The following is an 18,641-nucleotide window of genomic DNA, read 5'->3' as shown; positions in this document are numbered from 1 at the left end:
CTGCAGGTTTTAATGACGCAAAAGCTCATGTGCTCATTCATGTGTCAATGAGCTGCAAAAAATTTACCCAGGGTTTATTCTCAGATCTTTACTTTACTTAGCTGCAGGTACGTTAATGCCAAGTTACAATCAAAGATAAATATCGCTTCTCTTTTTGTAAATAACTGGGTAGCAATGTCAAGTACAGGCACTATTTTAACATCTCATATATGAGCTAAATTAGTGATTTCTATTTACAAAGCTGTGATTTGTCTTTTGCCTAATAATGAACTCTGGAGGTTGTCGATCAGCAGCATATAATTTTATTCATTTTCTTTTTCATTTAGAAATAAGTTTTATTATTGGCACAAGCATATCCGTTTTAATAGTAATATGCATATGGCCAAAACCCTGAAAATTAATCTACAGAAAATAATCTATTTAAATAACAATATATGTCAGGAGAATTGCAATTAAGTTCCAATGAAAACTGCTGACAGTGGGTTTTAAGTACCACCGGAGATAACTGAGGGAACGTTGGTTTTGTGTAACTTAGGTGAACTGGCCCTTTAACGTGGAGAAAAGAACCAGATGGGGAGCAGAAGGTGAAGCTGCAGGTGTGTCTCACAACTTCAGGAGGTAGTGAACATCCAGCAAGTCCCGACAACAAACTCATTCAATTCCTGATCCATCAAGCCAACATCATCTTCAGCTGAGAAGTCGTTCAGATTATCTGAAGTGCGGCTGTATGATGATCGGTGTATTACTCACAGTAGATGACAGTTGGCTCGCCTCAAGTTTGGAGAAGCAGAGAGGAGTACCAGCACAGGAGTTTAGCGATGACCTGCTGTGGACATGTTCAGCACTATATTTAGGATATTTTAACTCCGTCAAACAGCCTTTTCTGCTGGGAAACTGCAGTTATAAAAGGCAAATATTGTTCTCTCTAAACCAACCAAACTCTATAGAAGAAATCAGCAATTCTACCTCACAGAACGTAACAGCTGCTGGTCTACTGCTGCCTCAATCTGTGTGACTGACAGCGAATACTTAAACTAATACTGTTATATATATATTTAAGTTGCTGAAATACCTTTTGCTGTTGACCCTGTCCACAGCAGGACATTGCTTAGCTTCCTACACCAGTGCTCCTGCTGCTTCTCCAAACTGGGGTTGAGCCGAACACCATCCACTGTACGTAATACTCTGACTATGGATTAATTGCTCATAAAACCAACATAAAATAATCCAAACTACCCCTTTAACTCCACCTATGAAGCGCTGATTGACTGGTAACCAAGGAAACAGGCATCGATGAGCACAACACCAGACCTGTTTTTGAATCACCGAACAAAGTGTAGCTGTACCTGTGATTCAGGGGTTTGGGAACGTACTCAACGGTGTTTCACTACTTTCTGAAAGAGAAACACACCCAATGATTTCATGTTGGGTTTTTTTTTTTTAATTGCTAGACATCTGCTTGAAGCTATGGCACGAGCACATCCAGAACATCTGAGGCCTGCAGAGAGTTTACAGACCGGTGATGCTCTGCTGTTTTGCACAAGGACAAAGTCAAAAAAGTCTCTTCTCAATCCTCTGACCTCAACCCTTGAAGTCATGTGTGCAGTGGTTTCCAGTTCTCTGAGGACACTGGGAGGATAATCAGACGGGGCGGGGCGTCAGTGAAAAGACCGGAGGGTTATAAGGCATCAGTGGGCGGGGCCACACAAAGGCCAACGAGCTCCGAAAAAACGCCTCAGCAGGGAGTCAAACATTCACAGGCGACGTGCAGGTCAAAGCCCAGTCCTGAAGTCTGTCCTCCTTCGCTTGGCTCCGCCTGGAGGTTAAAAGGCCGATCCGTCACAGATGATGTTCTGGCCTCGGCCGGGGAACAGCTCCATCTGCCAGTACCGAGGGTCAGCGTACACTGCGCGGGTCAAAGGTCAGAGAAGAACCATGAACTGAGTGTTTAGACCAGACAGTAACTGACAAAAATCAGTGTGAGAGATCTATTTATATATATATGTACACTGCACAAATTATTTAACTTTTGAATGACTGTTAAGGGTCCCTATTTTTGTGCACAAAAATAATTTGCTGTGAATTTAAAAAAGTAAAAAAAAACATCTTTAGGGGCTCCATATAAAGTTCATTTACATATGCATTTATTTATTGGGCAGAGGGAGAAAAAGTATTTTTGAATTATACAAAGATCAGTCTGCTGTGGTAATCCACAAGTTATTTATGTCTTTTACACAGAGCCCTGAGGATATCTTGTCATCTTGAGGGCGGAGAGCCAAAGTGTTTTTCTAATGTCTGAAGTGAAAATGTGTGGATGAAAACAGGTGTGGCAGGTGTTACCCATGTCTCCAGGCGTGAGCCACAGGTTGAAGGAGCTGCAGTGTTTCTGACAGCGCTGAACGGGCAGAACTCGAACCGTTGGCAGCCCCTCGCCCACCACCAGCCAGCCAAACACCCCGACACCCTGAAACACAGGCGGCGGCTCAAAGTTAGAACCGTGGCTGAGGCTTCACGTGGTAAACCATGGCGGGATACAAACCAGAAGAGAGGGTCGAGACTCCGCTACTAAACAAACCGGCAACTGCACGTGACTACGAGAACACCCTTTCAACTGTATTTTCATACACCTGTAAATCTAAATGTAATCTTTTAAGGTGGGGGCAAATCTATGACACAAACAGCTGTCAATGGAAAAAAAAACAATTTGCGTTTAAAAATGACTAAATTAAGAAAAGAAAAATGATGTGCAAATATTAAAAGAAAACAACATTAAACAATAATCCCAAAACATACGTTCAACGTTTTCGGTCCCATATGGATTTTTCAATATTCAGCATTACATTCGGCCGACCCAAAGTCTGCGTGAAATGCTGTAAATAGTCAGTGTTGTGTCTTAAACTGTAATAGAACATCACTTTTGTCTGTAACAGTAACATCTTTTGTCTGTCAGTGTGGGGACACCTGGACACCTGGACTCACCTTGCTCTGGGAGTTTGTGCTGTGGGTGACGAGGCAGCGCTGCACGATGGTGCCGGCGCTGTCCAGCAGGGGGCAGAGCTCAGCCTTCGGGAAGAGCCACCTCAACACCTTCTCTCTGGTCCCAGAGCTGAACCTCCTGAAACACACACCAACAATCCTCCGTCATAATCATTTATTAAATAGGCAGTGGTGGGCCTTTACTGTGAAATTTACACTGTTGATGCTGACTTTTGCAGTTCGCTATTGTAAGCAAAAATCTACAGCTTATAGCTTTTCTAACCACTGATTTCCTAAAATATTTTCTCTCTGTGGCTCTGTTTAGATGTACAACACTTCTTCAATCTGACTGAAACCATCAGAAAGAATATATTTATATCAACTGTAGAGAAACAATCAGATTAAACTTTTACAAGGTTATTTTACACCACTCCTCTCTACACCGATTGAAAACTCTTTCCAATCCAATCTCTTCCAAGCGGACGCTGAGTAAACGCAGATCAATGCATATCCATTTCTGTGTCAGACATATTGACCCGCAGCAGTAAAACGAGACCAGACCTAACCTGATCTGACTGAGTACAAGTCGGACCGTCTGTCTCAGGTTCTAGGTCGGGTCATGGACCCATGGAGAGCTGTACTTTGAACAAAACGGCGTACCAGAGCAGAGTGAAGTTGGCGGGTCCTTGTGGGAGGCCGTCATTGTGGTTCTGCAAACCGTCGTCCTCCTCCAGCAGGATGGACATGGAGCCTGAATGGGCCAAGTAGAGCTCCTCAAGCTGCTGCCGCTGGACACTGAGGGACTCCCCGCCCTGCACAGACCAGTATGAACCAGTTTAAATAAACAGAAACCAGTAGGAACAAACAGAGAATGGTCGGATGGAAGACATTTATCACACTTGACTGCTCAACGTCATGGAATTGTTGTGGGTCACAGTGCAAACATTTAAAAGTCGAAGAATTTAACTGTGATCACAATAAAATTAAATCTTTCTTCTTCTCCACTGCAACAGCAGCTGAGGCTCATGGGTACTGGAGCAGTAGAGGCATCAACCAAACTGACAAAAAAAACTAAAAGACCCTTACTTGTTGGAAATAATGTCAAAGTAATTCAAACTGATGGTCAGAAGGTAAACTTGTATGTTGTATGTGTGTTGCGTTTAAGCTGTCGTTTACAAAGTCTGCACCTATGGGTGTCACATTGGAAGGCCCATCGAGTGGCCAACCCCGTCTGTGACCTCTGACCTTCAGCAGGACGAGCTGCGGCCCCCGTCGCAGTGTCACGGTCCCCCTGAGGCTCTCTGGGACTTCAAGCACTGACGAGATCTCTGCACAGCCTGAACAGTTGACCAAATTCTGCCTGAGAGAGCCGGCACTCCACCATTCATGGAAACCTGCAGAGCACACACACATCTTCATCACTTAGGTCTAGTCATTTTAGACATTTTAATGCAGAAATGTTGCATATTATACATTTAAGTAGTAGAATATTAAATGTTTTCCTCCTTTAGACACTCAGTGTTTAGTGAAAAACCATGTTTGTGTGTGGTGGTGACAGAAATTTGACACAGAAAGACAGACTGAGTGATCACGCTTCAGACCTTGCAGGTTGTACTTCTTGGCGATGGGCAGGGACAGCAGGCGGACGTGGCTGAGGGGCGACGACCAGTTGTAACAGCCCAGGTTGACCAGACCGAGCTGTGGGGCGTTCTGAGGGTACGTGAAGGCCAGAACCGCCACCAGCAAGAAACCCACAGCCACCACAAACTGCAGAGACAACAGGGACATCGCAGACACTGAGAGATGAGTTCTTCCTCTCACAAAGCAGGAATTAACCTTTAGACTCTGACTGTATACGCTACAACAGCCAAGGGAAAAGTAACCAAATGCTCATATTTAAGAGGCTTTAACCTGCATATTTAGGAATTTTTATGTGATAAAGGTCTTCAGTGATTATTATATAGATGTTTAATCAGCCTGACCTTTATGGTGGCCCTCAGGATGGGGAACTGTGGAGGCTCTCTCCGGGGCTCGTTGGTCTCCAGGACCTGCTTGATGAACCTCTCGATCTCCCTCTCCGACATGCCGTAGCGGTAGCCCGACTGGCGGAGGATGTCGATGCTCTCGGACAGTTTGTCGTAGATACACGGCTCACTCATCGTCGTCCCCATGACGGCAGCGGTGATGGCGGCTTCTCTGTCAAACGCGTCGATCTTCAGCTGCTGCGGGCTCCAGGAGCATCGTGTCACCTACGAAGTCATCTGAAATGAAAACCGGTGTCATTTCAGAACTTTAAAAGCCAGCTAGTTATTATAACTGACATGTTAAAATGTGTCGTCCAGGTGAGCATCCTTATAACACCTGACACTGTAACGTACCACCTACAGTAACTTATAATATTGTCTCATCTCATATTCTTGACTGTCTAAATCAGAAACTACAGGTTACCAAAGCAACAGTACTGATGTTTCAGCCTCTGTTAGCAGTTAACTGAAAACAGATGAAATTAATTTACTTGACTAACCTAATCCTGGAATAAAACTGACTACTAACACACTTTAAACAAATCTGGCCCCTGATACAGTGTTGGGTGGCCCTCCAACCATTTTCTAATTCACAATTAAAATAAAGAGACTCGCTCTGTTTTTCAAGGGTGTAGGGACAGATATGTCCGTTTTATATGATGGATTAACTGCGGCTCTAACAGAGAAGGCTGATCTTTGTGTGACGGCCTTTCAGGCTGTTTGAAGTGCAATAGGATCAAACGAACTGTGCAGAGAAAGACAACTATTAGCTTAAGAGGAGCAAAAGCTATGAAGAAATGTTTATTTCATACGAAAAGAGCTTAAACAAGCTAATCATTCTGTCTCTGGGAGAAACAGTTCATAATTATGGTTTATGTTTAGTGATTTCTGCAGGATAGAAGAGGTTTGAGTTTTTTATTTACGACTAAAATACAGACGCAGTTATTGAATACAGTAAAATATAATATGTATCTGTCAGTCCTTCCATCAAGTTCATTTAGTTAATAAATTGGTAAGTCAGTTAATTTTAGGAAGAATTTGAGGAGTTAATTATAACTTTTATTTTTTCAATCTTCCATCATAGGTCACAGACCTCTTATATATGTTATAAGCATATATATTTGCAATAATTAATAATACAATTGATTTATTTTTCACAAATAAGGTAAAGATTTTAATTTTGAAAATCATTCAAGAAGTCAGAGCGTTACCATCGTCCCCTCAGTGGGGGCAACGGTTACAGTGATTGGGGGCAGTTTAAACACTTAAAATGTCACATTAACCCACTGTGTCTCAAATAAAAGCACTTCTCAAAGTAATCACATTACTGCTGTAGTATCTAATAAAGGTACTTGAGTTTTTTAGGCTAATATTCTAGTAGTTATTTGAATTCATTAAAAAGTAATTTTACATTTACAAATAAAATACATGCAAAAACATGAATGTTGGCCACCATTTAGTAAAATGTCGATATGTAGACTCCAGTGTCGCAAATGGGAGGAAGTTTTACTTCAGATAAATAAAATAAAAGAATCAGACAAAAAACGGAGAACAGTTCAGGTGAACTGGTCAGTTTTTAGGACTGTGAACTTGGTCCTGTGAGCAAACTTTGACCAAGCTGTCTTTAAGTTTGAACTTGCACAACACTGGGCCTTTTTCATGTTTTGTACTAATTTCTCCTGGTAAATAACATTAATATTAGTGTTTGATTATTAACTGGGTCCTGACCTCCTGTTATTTTGCAGAAGTGCTCCCCGGGTAAAGCCAGGTGATGTCGGGCTATGCAAATATGTAAACACAGTCGTCCTTGTCAGTGGACACACTAGAAGAGGCTGTAGAGAGACAATAATAGACTAATGTGTCTCCAGCTTAATAGAGACAATAACAAACTCGCAGATGTCCACACAGGAACAACGACAAACCTTCAGGTGGACTCAGTAAAGGAAACTATGGTTACTTTAGTTTTACCCTCGTCGTGTTTCGTCAGGTTAAGTCAGACAGGAACCGTGTTTTAAACCGTCAGTCACCTGTAAACTCACGACAAACTCAGCTCCAAAATGGCACCATTTAACTTTTCTGATCATTAACTTCATATGATTTAACGTTGGCGAAAGAGAAACTTATTAACTAACCACGGCAGAGCTGCTGTGATCAACTCCCAGCTGACTGACATGTTAGCTTGCTCTTGCTAACTGTTAGCTTTGGTTAAAACTGTCAGTTTACGTCTCCTGAAGGAAACTACAGAAAGCCGAAAGCCTCACCTTAAAGTGACATACACCGCCGTTATTGAGGTCTCTTCCTCCTCACGTTATAATCCAAAATAAATCTATTTTTAAAAACAAACTAGCTTGTTAGTTAATGAGCATGGCTGCCACAGCAAACAACCCGGATCTTCTTCTTCTTCTTCTGATTATTTACAAACTGCAGCATCACCGCCGCCTACTGGTGACGAAGATACACGATGAAGACGTAACGCTTGTTTTTGCTCAAATTTTAATGAGTTTAAATGAAATATAGGCTGATTATATGCACGCAAGAGGTTTATTTATCTCAAGGTTTGTTCACAGATTTGTTAAAATTCACACCCCATTTTTGCTAAGATGATCCATCCACCTGACAGGTGTTGCATGATTCTGATTCAGCAGCACGATTACTGCACATGTGCCATGGACTAGTCACTATAAAAGGACACTGAATAAATATTTTGTGCACACAGAATAAGTATTGGATCTTTTACTTAAGTTCATGAAAAATGGAAGCAAAAACAAATGAGTTGCATTTATATTTTTGTTGAGTTCCACATCCAAAATAAAAGTCCACATTAAGACTTATTACCACTTATCACACTACTTATTGCACAGAAATAAAGTAGATATTTCTCCAGAATGTTCTCTTTATAAAACTGAAATTGAACTAATTTCTCATTTTTCACTGAATGCACTTATTCTCAAAAGTTGCTCTACTGATTTATGTAAGTGTTAATAGATTTGGCACTCATATTAGAAGACATGGTCTTGTTTCTGAACTGTAATACAGGCTCACAATTTATTAACAATCCTCTCAATCTTATACTGTATGTTTTGCTGGCAAATATCACATCCATAAGTCTAGAATGTTTCCAACTAACAAACAAGCAGGCTATTATGACCTCTGAAATAACTGGAAAATACTTTTTCTTTTTTAAAAAGATTTAAAAGTTATTCATCCTGCAGTCACAGATCAACATTATCATCCCATAGTTGTCATGTTTGTGGCCAAATGATGAACAAAAGTCCAACATTCTCTCTCCTTTGAGCTTCACCAACTCCTGAAAAAAAACATGCCTCTTTAGCTGCTTAATGTTGCAGTTTCTTCAGCCTCTAACTGATCAAAACTAGGAGCTAAAAGAGGCTAAAATATCCGTAGAATAGACAGAATTCTCTGCATTCACAACTTTACATTTACAGTCAGCTGATGTTAATATCGAAAACATTGATTAGTGAAGCTTTAAATCAAAGTTATGAATACAGTGTTAAATATGAAGTTATATTTGTGAGAATATCTTTTTTTTTTCAGTCAGCAGTCACCAGAAAACAGCTCAATGTGCAGTAACAACTCAGGGTGGAGTCTGGAGTGTGTCACACTGATCAGTGATAATTACTAAATTACAAAGTTTTAAACTGATTAAATTTAGAGACAATTTCCTTTAAAAAAAAAAGAGCAAGAGAGAGAGAGAGAGAGAGAGCGAGAGAGAGAGAGAGAGAGATAGAGAGAGAGGCATCAGCTGTCTGCCACCTAAACAATTACCCATAAAGCAGCAGCAGTTCTGATTGGCCTGCTGTTGGTTTTGGACTTTGGATGCCTACAGCTCTTCATATTAAACCTGAGTTGTCTTTGATTTTAAAGGTCCCCTGAGGAGTTTTTGACCGCTTGTCGTGCTGTGGAGTGATGTTTTTATGACTGGTTATGCTGCTGACGCACATTCCTGACAACTGTTTCTTGCTGGTCCACTAATCTGCAGTTTGTGTCAGTAATGTGCCGACACAGACGACTGATAGCTCGTAAATGTGGATGTAAACAATGTGCGATTTAAAATGCTAAAAACATCTTTGTAAATACTGAGAAAATAATGCATTCAATATGTTTATTGGATCTCAAAAATACACAGTCTGTTAAGGTAAGAATCACTGTAAACATCAAAACAGTAGACAAACGAACCGTGAGATAGAAAAGGCAAACACATTTTAATAATAAATGCTTTGGTCAGTTATTTAATCCAGTTAATCATTCATTCATTAAAGACAGAATAAAGGAACAGAATGATTAATTTAGCAAATGTAATGGTGTTTTTTATAATGTTTTATTTTGAGCTTATTTATTATTCAAATATATTTGAATAGATTTAATTCAAAATATATAATTATTCTGGTGGAACGCAACAACACCGCCGTCTGACATTTCTGAGGCTGCTGATTCTCCAGCAGGGAGCTGTTCAGTTCTTCAGCTGTTCAGTTCTTCAGCTGTTCAGTTCTTCAGCTGTTCAGTTCTTGTCAGACTAGTTTGAATCCTCGTGAATTCTGCACGACGTCACAACTTTTGTCCAAATTTGACCAATCATTGTAGGTTCCCATGAGTTTTACCAATCATGGGTTCTTCATAGGTTTGTAATTTTTATCAACATTTATCGAACGCTTGCTTGTTTGTGTAATACTTCCCAGGTGCATTTCTTCATTTATGAATAAAGCAGCTAGAATCTATTAGCCTTTTAATTAATTAAAAGAAATGAATGAAAAAAAAAAATCTTTCTGTGCTCTGGCAACTTTATAGCAAAAACCCCTAAAAACATTGCAACATGCATCATAATTTTTCAGAAAAGCTGCCGTCACACGAGCCATTTCAGGCCACAACAATCCTCCAAAAAGCTCACGAAATCCTGGAGGGACTGAACTGTGCATAGTTTGAGTGATGGTAAAAGTAATAATTTGAGTCTGCAATATGTATGTGGCCTTCACAGTGAAACGTGGAAATTACACTGTAATATTCAGTGGTGTTTTACTGAAATACCCCCAAAAACAAATGTAATGCAGTTAAATTAATGCACAGATTGATAACTGGTGTCAGAAAACTTGTGAAAACATTAAACAATCCCGTGTGCCGTACATGGACTGGAAACTCAGCGCTTTGATAAGCAGTTTGATATTCTGTGTGCGAGCAATAATTTTTTAACAGTTTTTCTACCGTATGACCCGTCGAGGGCTTCATGGACGCGTGAAGGAAAAGCAGGTTTAACTTATAACTGAAAGTAAAACACCGTGGCTCATTTTAACATTTAATATCAAGTATAAATGATATAAAGTGCAGCGCTGAAGTGGACAAAGTCCCTGAGAGGGACCGATGCAGTTTGAGGGAAAAGTGCAAAGCGTCATATTTGGGTTTAAAGGGTCAGTTCACACAAATTACAAAAAATTTTAAATCTTCTTTTTCCCCCTTTGTCAGTTTTGGTTTTATTTGTACAAATTTTGAGATTTCTGTCTCCACCTCTATACAGTGGAGGGAACAGGGATTATGTTTGGGTGTACTGATCCTTTAAGAGCCACCACAGCAGCTTTAAGAAGGTCCTTACTAAAAATTACTGGAAAACGAGTAAAATCTGTGTAAAAGCAGTTCTTTTAGGATGTTGTGCTGCTGGTCACGTTCCTCCTGCCAACAGTGGAGATGACTCTGAGGCTTCACGTTTGTGGTGGTGTGACGCTGCGACGCCACCGTGAGGCCAGTCGTACAGGTGGCTGCTCTGCAAGTGTACTTCTGCTCGCAAGTTGATTTTCTTCATTAAAAAAAAAAGACAGAAACAACAGAAAACATTACACAAAAGAAGGGATAAAACAATCTGATAATAAAACTCTTATCTTTATTCATTTTAAGAAGAAATAAAAATTAATTTCATCATTTCAAGGTAATTAAGACGCTCGTTTGTCGAAGTGAATTTAGAACCTTTTTTATTTAGTATTGATACTTGTTGGCCAAATAATGTTCCATCATTTACAGTGAATATGATGAACAAAAACAAAACGAACTGGACCTTCAGCGGCTGTGTGGATGAAAAGATGAGGTGGAGTACCTGAAAATCTCTGATGTAGGTGAGGAAGAAACTGATGAAGGAGAAGGCCAGGGACCATTCAGACACTGTGCTGATAATATGAGCTGTGTAGCCCTGAAAAAGACAAGATACAAACCTAAATGTCGAAGTGATGCTGCGAACATGAATATGTTTCCTTACCAACTAAAAGATGTAATTATTTAAATTAGACAAAATTATTTTAAAGCTGCTTGTGTTTAGACGACATGTAACATCTGAGAAGGTAGAAACACGTTTATGTCTCTTAAAGTGAGGGATCATTTCGGTATCAGCACTGAAACTTAGTTAACATATCAGCATTTGTACTTAAGAAATGAAACCCAGCTCTAATGCTGCACATTAAACCACACAGACAGAAGATTACCGACCGTCTCTCCAGGGGTCCAGTGCAGTTTGTGAGGTACGTCCACTCCCGGCAGACTGCTGTACATGATGACTGATGACACAAACACTGAGAGGAGAGGACGCTGTTAAGGATCACAGCTGACTGCTCTGCAACACGACATTAATACAACAGGAAGTGTGTTTCGCTGTGAAGCTCAGCATTGCAAGGAGAGCGTGTTTCAATACACAGCATGATTCAGCATGATTTGAAGGTACAGAGCAGCTGACTGTCCTGAAGGACATTTCCTGTAATGTGAACTTTTAATAACCTCTGAGGTTGTGTTGCTGGGTTCTGCTTCGTGTTTCAGTTGTGTTTTACAAAGCATGTTTCAAATATTCATATGTGTGTTTCAAATCAATCTTTGGTATTATCGCCTCCAAGCAAATTTAGTTCCAGTTGCTTGAAACAAATCAAAAGTAGAACTGTGACAATATCTGGGTTTTATCCAAATGTATCACATGAATGGATGAATGAATGAATGCTTGTTTCTGTCCACTTCTGTTATGCAATTCTTAGGAGTTGGTTCATTAAGTTAAGCTGTAGGTGGCACCACTTCTACAGTCAGAAAACCATTACAACATTGCACAAGGCAAGATGATTTCATTAAACGCTCCAGCAAAACCTCAAACAGTGAGAAACAATGTACAGGATGGAAATCTGACATGTCTATTAGTTTCATCTATTAATGTGACGAAGGTTCCATCAGGTCTGTGCGGAGTGAACGTGGACGTATTATAGATTCATGAGAGACATGAGGAGACTGTCAGAGGAAACAGCTGATCAGTCATGTGAGTTTAATGTTTGCTATGTCAGTATTTACTTAAAAAAAGAAAAGAGTGTTTCCATCTCCAATTAAGTGCATTAACTCTTTCTGAAAAACAGAAAAAAACACCTCAAGCAAGCATAAAAACCTTTTTTTTGCAAAACTGAGGATTTTTTTAAAATTTGACCATTTCCATCGAGCTTTTCCAATGTAATTCTTCAAAATGTGCATAAAAATATGTTGATGAAAACACAGCTCATGACATGTTATGCTACTGATCATTAAATTAAAACAAAAATGGAAAAGGCCTTTCTGTCAATCTGCCTGCCTCCTACTGTAAGTAAGGTCGTTCCATTACTTTGATGATATTGACGTTTAAATGGAATGGAAAAATAATATTAGCACACTTCTTCTATTGTCGTCTGTCGCACAAATGACCTGCACTCATCCATCAAACAGCTCATAAAAATGACGTTTGTCCACGTGTCGCATGGTTTGTAAAACACAATGAAGAATCCACAACAAAAGCCCCGCAGGTTCTTGAGAGTTCAAGTTATTTGGAAGCTCCAGGTTACTCGTGTTAAGTTTTTCCCCATGTGGAAAAGAGATGTGAGAAATGAGTCTTTACACACAAGAAAAGCTGGAGTCCACGTGTCGTCTCACTGTCCTTTTAACAGTCAGTCAAATATCACTTTGTTTCCTGTGGAAATACACATTCAGGACTGCTTTGACTTAGGAAATAAGAGAAACTTGTCATTGAGTCATTGTGGTCTCTAAACAACTCTGCTCTTACTGACTCTTGTGTAAATAAACTCTTGTTCCATCACAGCTGGACACAGCTGTGTCTCCAGCTGTCACCACATTAAAGGATACTGCTGATGATGCTGCACAGCGTCCAGACTCCGATGCCGAGGCGGACCAGATAAATGGTCTTACTGTGGACGTGAGGCTGCATGTTGAGCGAGAGCAGCGTCTGAGACAGGATGTAGAGGGCCCCCACCCCGAAGGTCAGCACCGCCCCCACCAGGTGCATGGAGAACAGCGTGGTCTTCTGCTCTAACACACACACAAATTCCCTGCTGACACGATCAACACTTCACACACCGTACAGTGTGAACTGATCCAGGACCAGCGGCACTCACCTGGAAGTTGGCCACGACGCACATCCCGAAGGAGCTGATCAGACCGAGCAGCAGCCCGAAACGGTTCAGTCTCCTGAGATTGAGCTCGTCCTCACCTGTCAGAGCCTCTACCTGTTTGTAACGCACGTACACTGTAGCCATACCTGCAAACACACACACACACACACACACACACACACAAACACACACACACACACAGTAATCAATCTGTCAAAAATAATCAAAGTCCAGTTACCATATATCAGCCAATATTTTGTTCAGAAACATTTAGCCAAAAATTCTTGAACTTTTGTAAATAAAGACAAGTTTTAGGACAGAATATTTAACAGCTGTACAATCAACTGATCATAAAAGTTATCAAAGATACTAAACAGTTACTTAAGTATTAATTATAAGTTATTAATATAGTATTAGGGTGCTACTAAGGATTATTTTCATAGTCAATTAATCGGTCGATTATTTTCTAATTTGATACTTGTTTGCCTATAAAATGAAGATGACGTCTTCAAGCATGAATCAAATCATTTTTTACTTTTTTCCCTTAAAAGAATACTCAAACTGATTAATCAATTATCAAATTGTTGGCAAATAATTTAATCATCAATCTTTGCAGCTCTATATAATATTAGTATTATTTGAAGTCTGTTCATGGTTTTTGAGTTAAACAGTATGCACTGTGTACAAATTAAGAAATCATACATATAAATGTAAAAAAAAACTAATGAATTTACATACAGACACATAAAAAACAACAGACATGTCCAGCACATTTACAGTATGAAGATTAACCAAGGTACAAAGCTGCTTTACATGAGGATTACTGGCATCTCACATTAGATATAACCTAGTTCTATTTAAGAGTTAAGAAGCTGTTTGTTGCTCAGCTTGTATATCATCAAAGACAGGCCAAGTGTCGCCAAGTTTGTGTATTTCTCAGTGGAACCTGTTTTTTTTTCCAGCTGAGATGTTGCATAACATCTTTGATGAGCGTAGTGTGAGTAGGAGGTTGTGCCTGCGTACCAGAAGGGTTATGAAGTTCACCACAGTGGAAGTGGGTCCTCTAAATGAACTATAATATATTTTTATTGCATTACTTTTTTAATCTTCTGTACCACTGGGAAGCTTCAAGCCTGCAATGACTCCCACGCCTGTAGTTTAGTACACTTGACAAATTAAGACCTTGAACGTTGATATTGTGTGTGTGTGTGTGTGTGTGTTACCTAAAAAGGCTGACACGTCCAGCATGATGCCAAACACACACCTCTCTGGGGCCATTGTTCCTGTGTCACTGCAACATACAAAGTTATTTAATACAGAGAAATGTAGTTTATTTTGATAAATAAGAAAAAAAGATTTTGGTTAAAAAAAGAAGTTCATAAACAGAAATGTAAGAAATGTAAAAAGATTCATTCTAGTGTTTATACTGAAAGTGATGTACCATATGTTGTCATCAGTATCCAAATAAATTCAAATGACACATAGATAACGTAATATTTAAAATCAAATTTAGATGTTAAATCTGCCACTGTTATATTGAAAGATTGGGAGGCATGGTAGCAGTAAGAAGGGGATTAACAAATGGTCAATTAATCACCTTGTGTTTTGAGAAACTGCAAAATGGATTTTTAACAATTTTCTAACATTTGTTTGATTAAACTATTGGTCATTTAATCAAATAAATGTGTATTATAAATATTGCAAATAAGCCCAAATTTCAGCTACATTCCCGGGGAGAGATTTGAAAAGAAAAAAAAAGCAATAATACGAATTTGCTCATTTTAAACTGTGCAGACCAAATCTAGAGAGCAGAAAGAGTATATGAGAGTGTGTCCAGACTCAGACCTGATGTAAGGCACCAGAGGATCCACATGTCTCAGCACCACCGCTGTGATGTAAGCAAAGATAAAGGACGCTGCCGTCCAGATGACCAGCGCTGCAGGCAGGAAGCACAGGCCCTGCTGGAACCACCACATGGCCTCCTCAGTGTGTGTGTGTGTGTGTGTATGTGTGTGTGTGTGTGCTGCTGGTTCACTGGGCCTGTAAGCAACACACAAACAGTGATATACACACTGTTATATAGTTGACAGCAGCGACCATCATCTGTGCTTCTCAGTTAATCAATGAATAGTCATTTGCCTATTAAATGTCAGAAAACGATGAAAAACGTTGATCGATGTTGCCCAAAGCTCAAAGTGACGTCCTCAAGTGTCAAAAACCCCAAAACAAGCCAAAAATATTCACTTTACTGTTACAGACAAGTAAAGAACTAAGAAAATATTCACATTTCAGAATCTGAAGCAGAAAATTTAGATTTTTTTTCCCTTAAAACCGATTAATCAGTTATCTAAACAGTTGGCGATTAATAATTATCGATTAATCGTTGCAGCTCTGAAATCAATGTGTCATTTTTGACTGCTGATGCTAACATTTCTGTTAATTTTCTTTTGTTGTGATTAAATCAATTAGTCACTTGTTACTAAAATACTCCATCCATTCTCTGGCTTCTGTTTTTCCAATGTGAGGATTCACTGCCTTTCTCTTATCTATATAATTGTAAACTAATGTCTTTGTGTTTTGGACTGTCGGCCAGACAAAACAAGACATTTGAAGGCGTCACCTTGAGCGCTAATAGTCTGACAATAATCTGCTAATTTGTTGATTAACTACCAATAATTTAATACATATTTGGGTTAAAAAGACTACCATGATTATCAATATAGGGAATTTTAATATTCTGATCTATCAGACTCTGTTAAAACACCAGCTATTGTAGACTGAGCTCAATATTGTTTACAAAGACTAGTAATGTGACTTCCAGAGGCAAAATTCATCTCAAATGAGCCCAATAAGAAGCTCCTCCATCCACAGCTTCACCTGGGACTCGTTAGCGTTATCTTGAAGAGATTAGAGACGATATGAAACAGTGTATAGGGCCGTTTAGAGAAGTGCCTTTGTTCGCACTGAGGAAGTGAAACAGAAAGTCAGACTCAAGTGTTTAAAATTAACTGCCTCGTTAATATTCTCGGCCATAGAGAACCAGGCTCGCGCGCACCAAACTCCATTTAAAAATCTGACCGTTTAACGGTTTTTCAAAAAACTTAGCTTTCACATCTCGCAAAATAGCATTAACTCCCGGAGAAAACACCAGACTCCAAACGATACACTTAACGGCATACAATAACTACAACATCAATACCTTTAATACCTTAAAACCACTTGGCTAACATTATAGCGCACAGCTAGCTAACGTCAGCTTTCACCGATCAACGGTTAGCGTTATATTTCAGCGTTTTTAGCTAGCTAGTTTTATCTGTTGAACTACACAGATGTCCCGGTGAAGCAATAACGTTAACATCACGTGAACCAGCCTCACTGACTGACAGTCGGTTTTTAACTGATCATAATGACACTCACGTTACTCGAGTCCTCCAGCGACCATAATCTTCGTCAGGCAACAAAACTGCTTGAATCACTTCCTTCCAAACCGGAGTCTGGTGTTCAGACCTCCGATAAAAGTCACTGATCCTCGGTATGCTGCAGGACCAGTGTGTCACTCTTCCATTTAAAAAAAAATAAAGTCTACAAGTTAACACTACAGCGTCCTTGCAGTAGTAGTAGTAGTAGTTCAGCCAGGGGTGAAACGCGCATGCGCATGTCAGCGACAGCCGCGTGGGAATTTTTCTGTCCTGTACTTTGCCTCGCAGGCGAATGTCCCCTGGAATAACAGCGCGAGGTGTGGCCTCAGTTGAACTACAGTGTTGATAAACCATTATTTATTGTAGTGCCTTGTAGAGATCAATATGTTGTTGTTGTTGGGTTTTTTTCTCCAAAGGTGAACTCAGCAAAACCAGCTATAGACATGAGTCCTCCATCTGATCCGGACTCTCAGCCAGAGGAAACTGAAGGTGGCTGTTTTATCTCTATGTTCTCAGGGTGGCAGCCACCTGTTCTGGTTCCCAAAACGTTCTGGGAACATTTGCATTTACGTTATGGGAACGCTTCTTGAACATTCCTGCATAACATTTCCAAGATGTTAGATCAACAGTTAATGTTGTTATGTTCCCAGATTGTTCTGCAAAAGGTTAACTGAATGTTACTTGAACATTTCCCCATAACAGTTCCTAGCTGTTAACCTGGGAAGTTTTGTTTTGTTTTTGTTTTGTTTTTTTTTTTCTCATAGAAGGCTGTCGATACATTACCAGAATGTTCCTGGAAGGTTATTTAAACATTTCCCCTTAACATTCCTTGTTATATATATTCTGGTTACTAAAACCTGGAAGGAATGTTATGGGAATGTTATGGGAATGTTATGGGTTAGCTGGGCAGTGAAGTTTCAAACTACTAATAAATAGCAACAAATATAAAAATTCAAAATAAAGATTTTGTAGCGTAAATACTGTGCCTGTATTTCTCAGTATATGTTTTTGTATTCAGCAAAACAAGGATCGGACAAAGATGATTGAGAGGGAAACTAACAAAAATTTTTTCCTTATCGATTAATCTGCTGATTATTTTCTGATTAATCATTTAGTCTATAAAATATAAAAAAAAAATGTGGAAAAATGCACATCACAATTTCATAGAGGCTAAAGTGACATCCTGTACTTCACGTACAATAATTCTACTTTATGTTTAATACTGAGATCAGTGTGATGGTGGTGTACCAGAGAAAAGCTTAATAAAACAAATATTTATGGCAGAGCTGTTAAATTATAAGTGTTTGCTGAGTGTACAATAGATCATATACAATTATATTTCTCAAGTTTATTTTTATACACTGCACTGGTTGAAGTATCATACCACATTCATTAAATTATTGCATAAGGGACACCTGAGATGCAAATGTTATTCTTCAGAAGTTTGCAGTATCTGTTTTGTCCTTTCTTTCTCTCCCATGTGAAAAATTGTGAGGCTACAGCTGCAAGTCACCGCTGGCCTCTGCAGCATGAATATTAAGGGAGGTGATGCTGTCACTCCTCCAGCCGAGTGATCGATGGTGTTGCAGCTCTGCATGACTTGCTAGACGTTGCCTCTGCATGCACTGAAGCTCAGTTATCCTCATGAACTGAAGGCCTTCTTTATCTTGAATAAAAATGCAGTGATTATTATTTTTTTAATGATTATTCTATGTAGATATATTTATGGGAGTAAACCAGAGCAATCTGGCCTGAACCAGTACTATTCTTGCCACTGAGCTGCGATTGGCTAGTGCTTGTTGACGATGTGTCCATGTGAT

General features: G+C 39.5%; 2 protein-coding genes across 2 annotated transcripts; both read right to left on the bottom strand.

The window, feature by feature from the left end:
* Positions 1–1,098: 1,098 nt before the first annotated feature.
* c2h6orf89 (chromosome 2 C6orf89 homolog) lies at positions 1,099–7,397 on the bottom strand. The gene is made up of 8 exons (XM_084739842.1): positions 7,262–7,397; positions 4,959–5,237; positions 4,578–4,743; positions 4,222–4,370; positions 3,637–3,788; positions 2,980–3,115; positions 2,341–2,464; positions 1,099–1,906 (listed from the first exon to the last, which is right to left on the bottom strand). The coding sequence occupies exons 2-8, from the start codon at positions 5,145–5,147 to the stop codon at positions 1,824–1,826; spliced, it is 999 nt and encodes a 332-aa protein (XP_084595968.1). The 5' UTR covers positions 5,148–5,237; positions 7,262–7,397; the 3' UTR covers positions 1,099–1,823.
* Positions 7,398–10,296: 2,899 nt separating this feature from the next.
* On the bottom strand, positions 10,297–17,021 carry dram2b (DNA-damage regulated autophagy modulator 2b). The gene is made up of 8 exons (XM_084739829.1): positions 16,820–17,021; positions 15,248–15,442; positions 14,626–14,693; positions 13,406–13,548; positions 13,137–13,314; positions 11,484–11,566; positions 11,098–11,190; positions 10,297–10,803 (listed from the first exon to the last, which is right to left on the bottom strand). Exons 2-8 carry the CDS (start codon positions 15,376–15,378, stop codon positions 10,669–10,671), a joined length of 831 nt encoding a protein of 276 aa, XP_084595955.1. The 5' UTR covers positions 15,379–15,442; positions 16,820–17,021; the 3' UTR covers positions 10,297–10,668.
* Positions 17,022–18,641: the final 1,620 nt, after the last annotated feature.

The sequence above is a fragment of the Lutjanus erythropterus genome, chromosome 2, assembly GCF_056507025.1.
Source record: "Lutjanus erythropterus isolate fLutEry1 chromosome 2, fLutEry1.hap2, whole genome shotgun sequence".
NCBI classification, from domain to species: Eukaryota; Metazoa; Chordata; class Actinopteri; order Lutjaniformes; family Lutjanidae; genus Lutjanus; species Lutjanus erythropterus.
The sequence above is the reverse complement of the archived record's forward strand: the minus strand, read 5'-3'. Positions and strand labels throughout refer to the sequence as shown.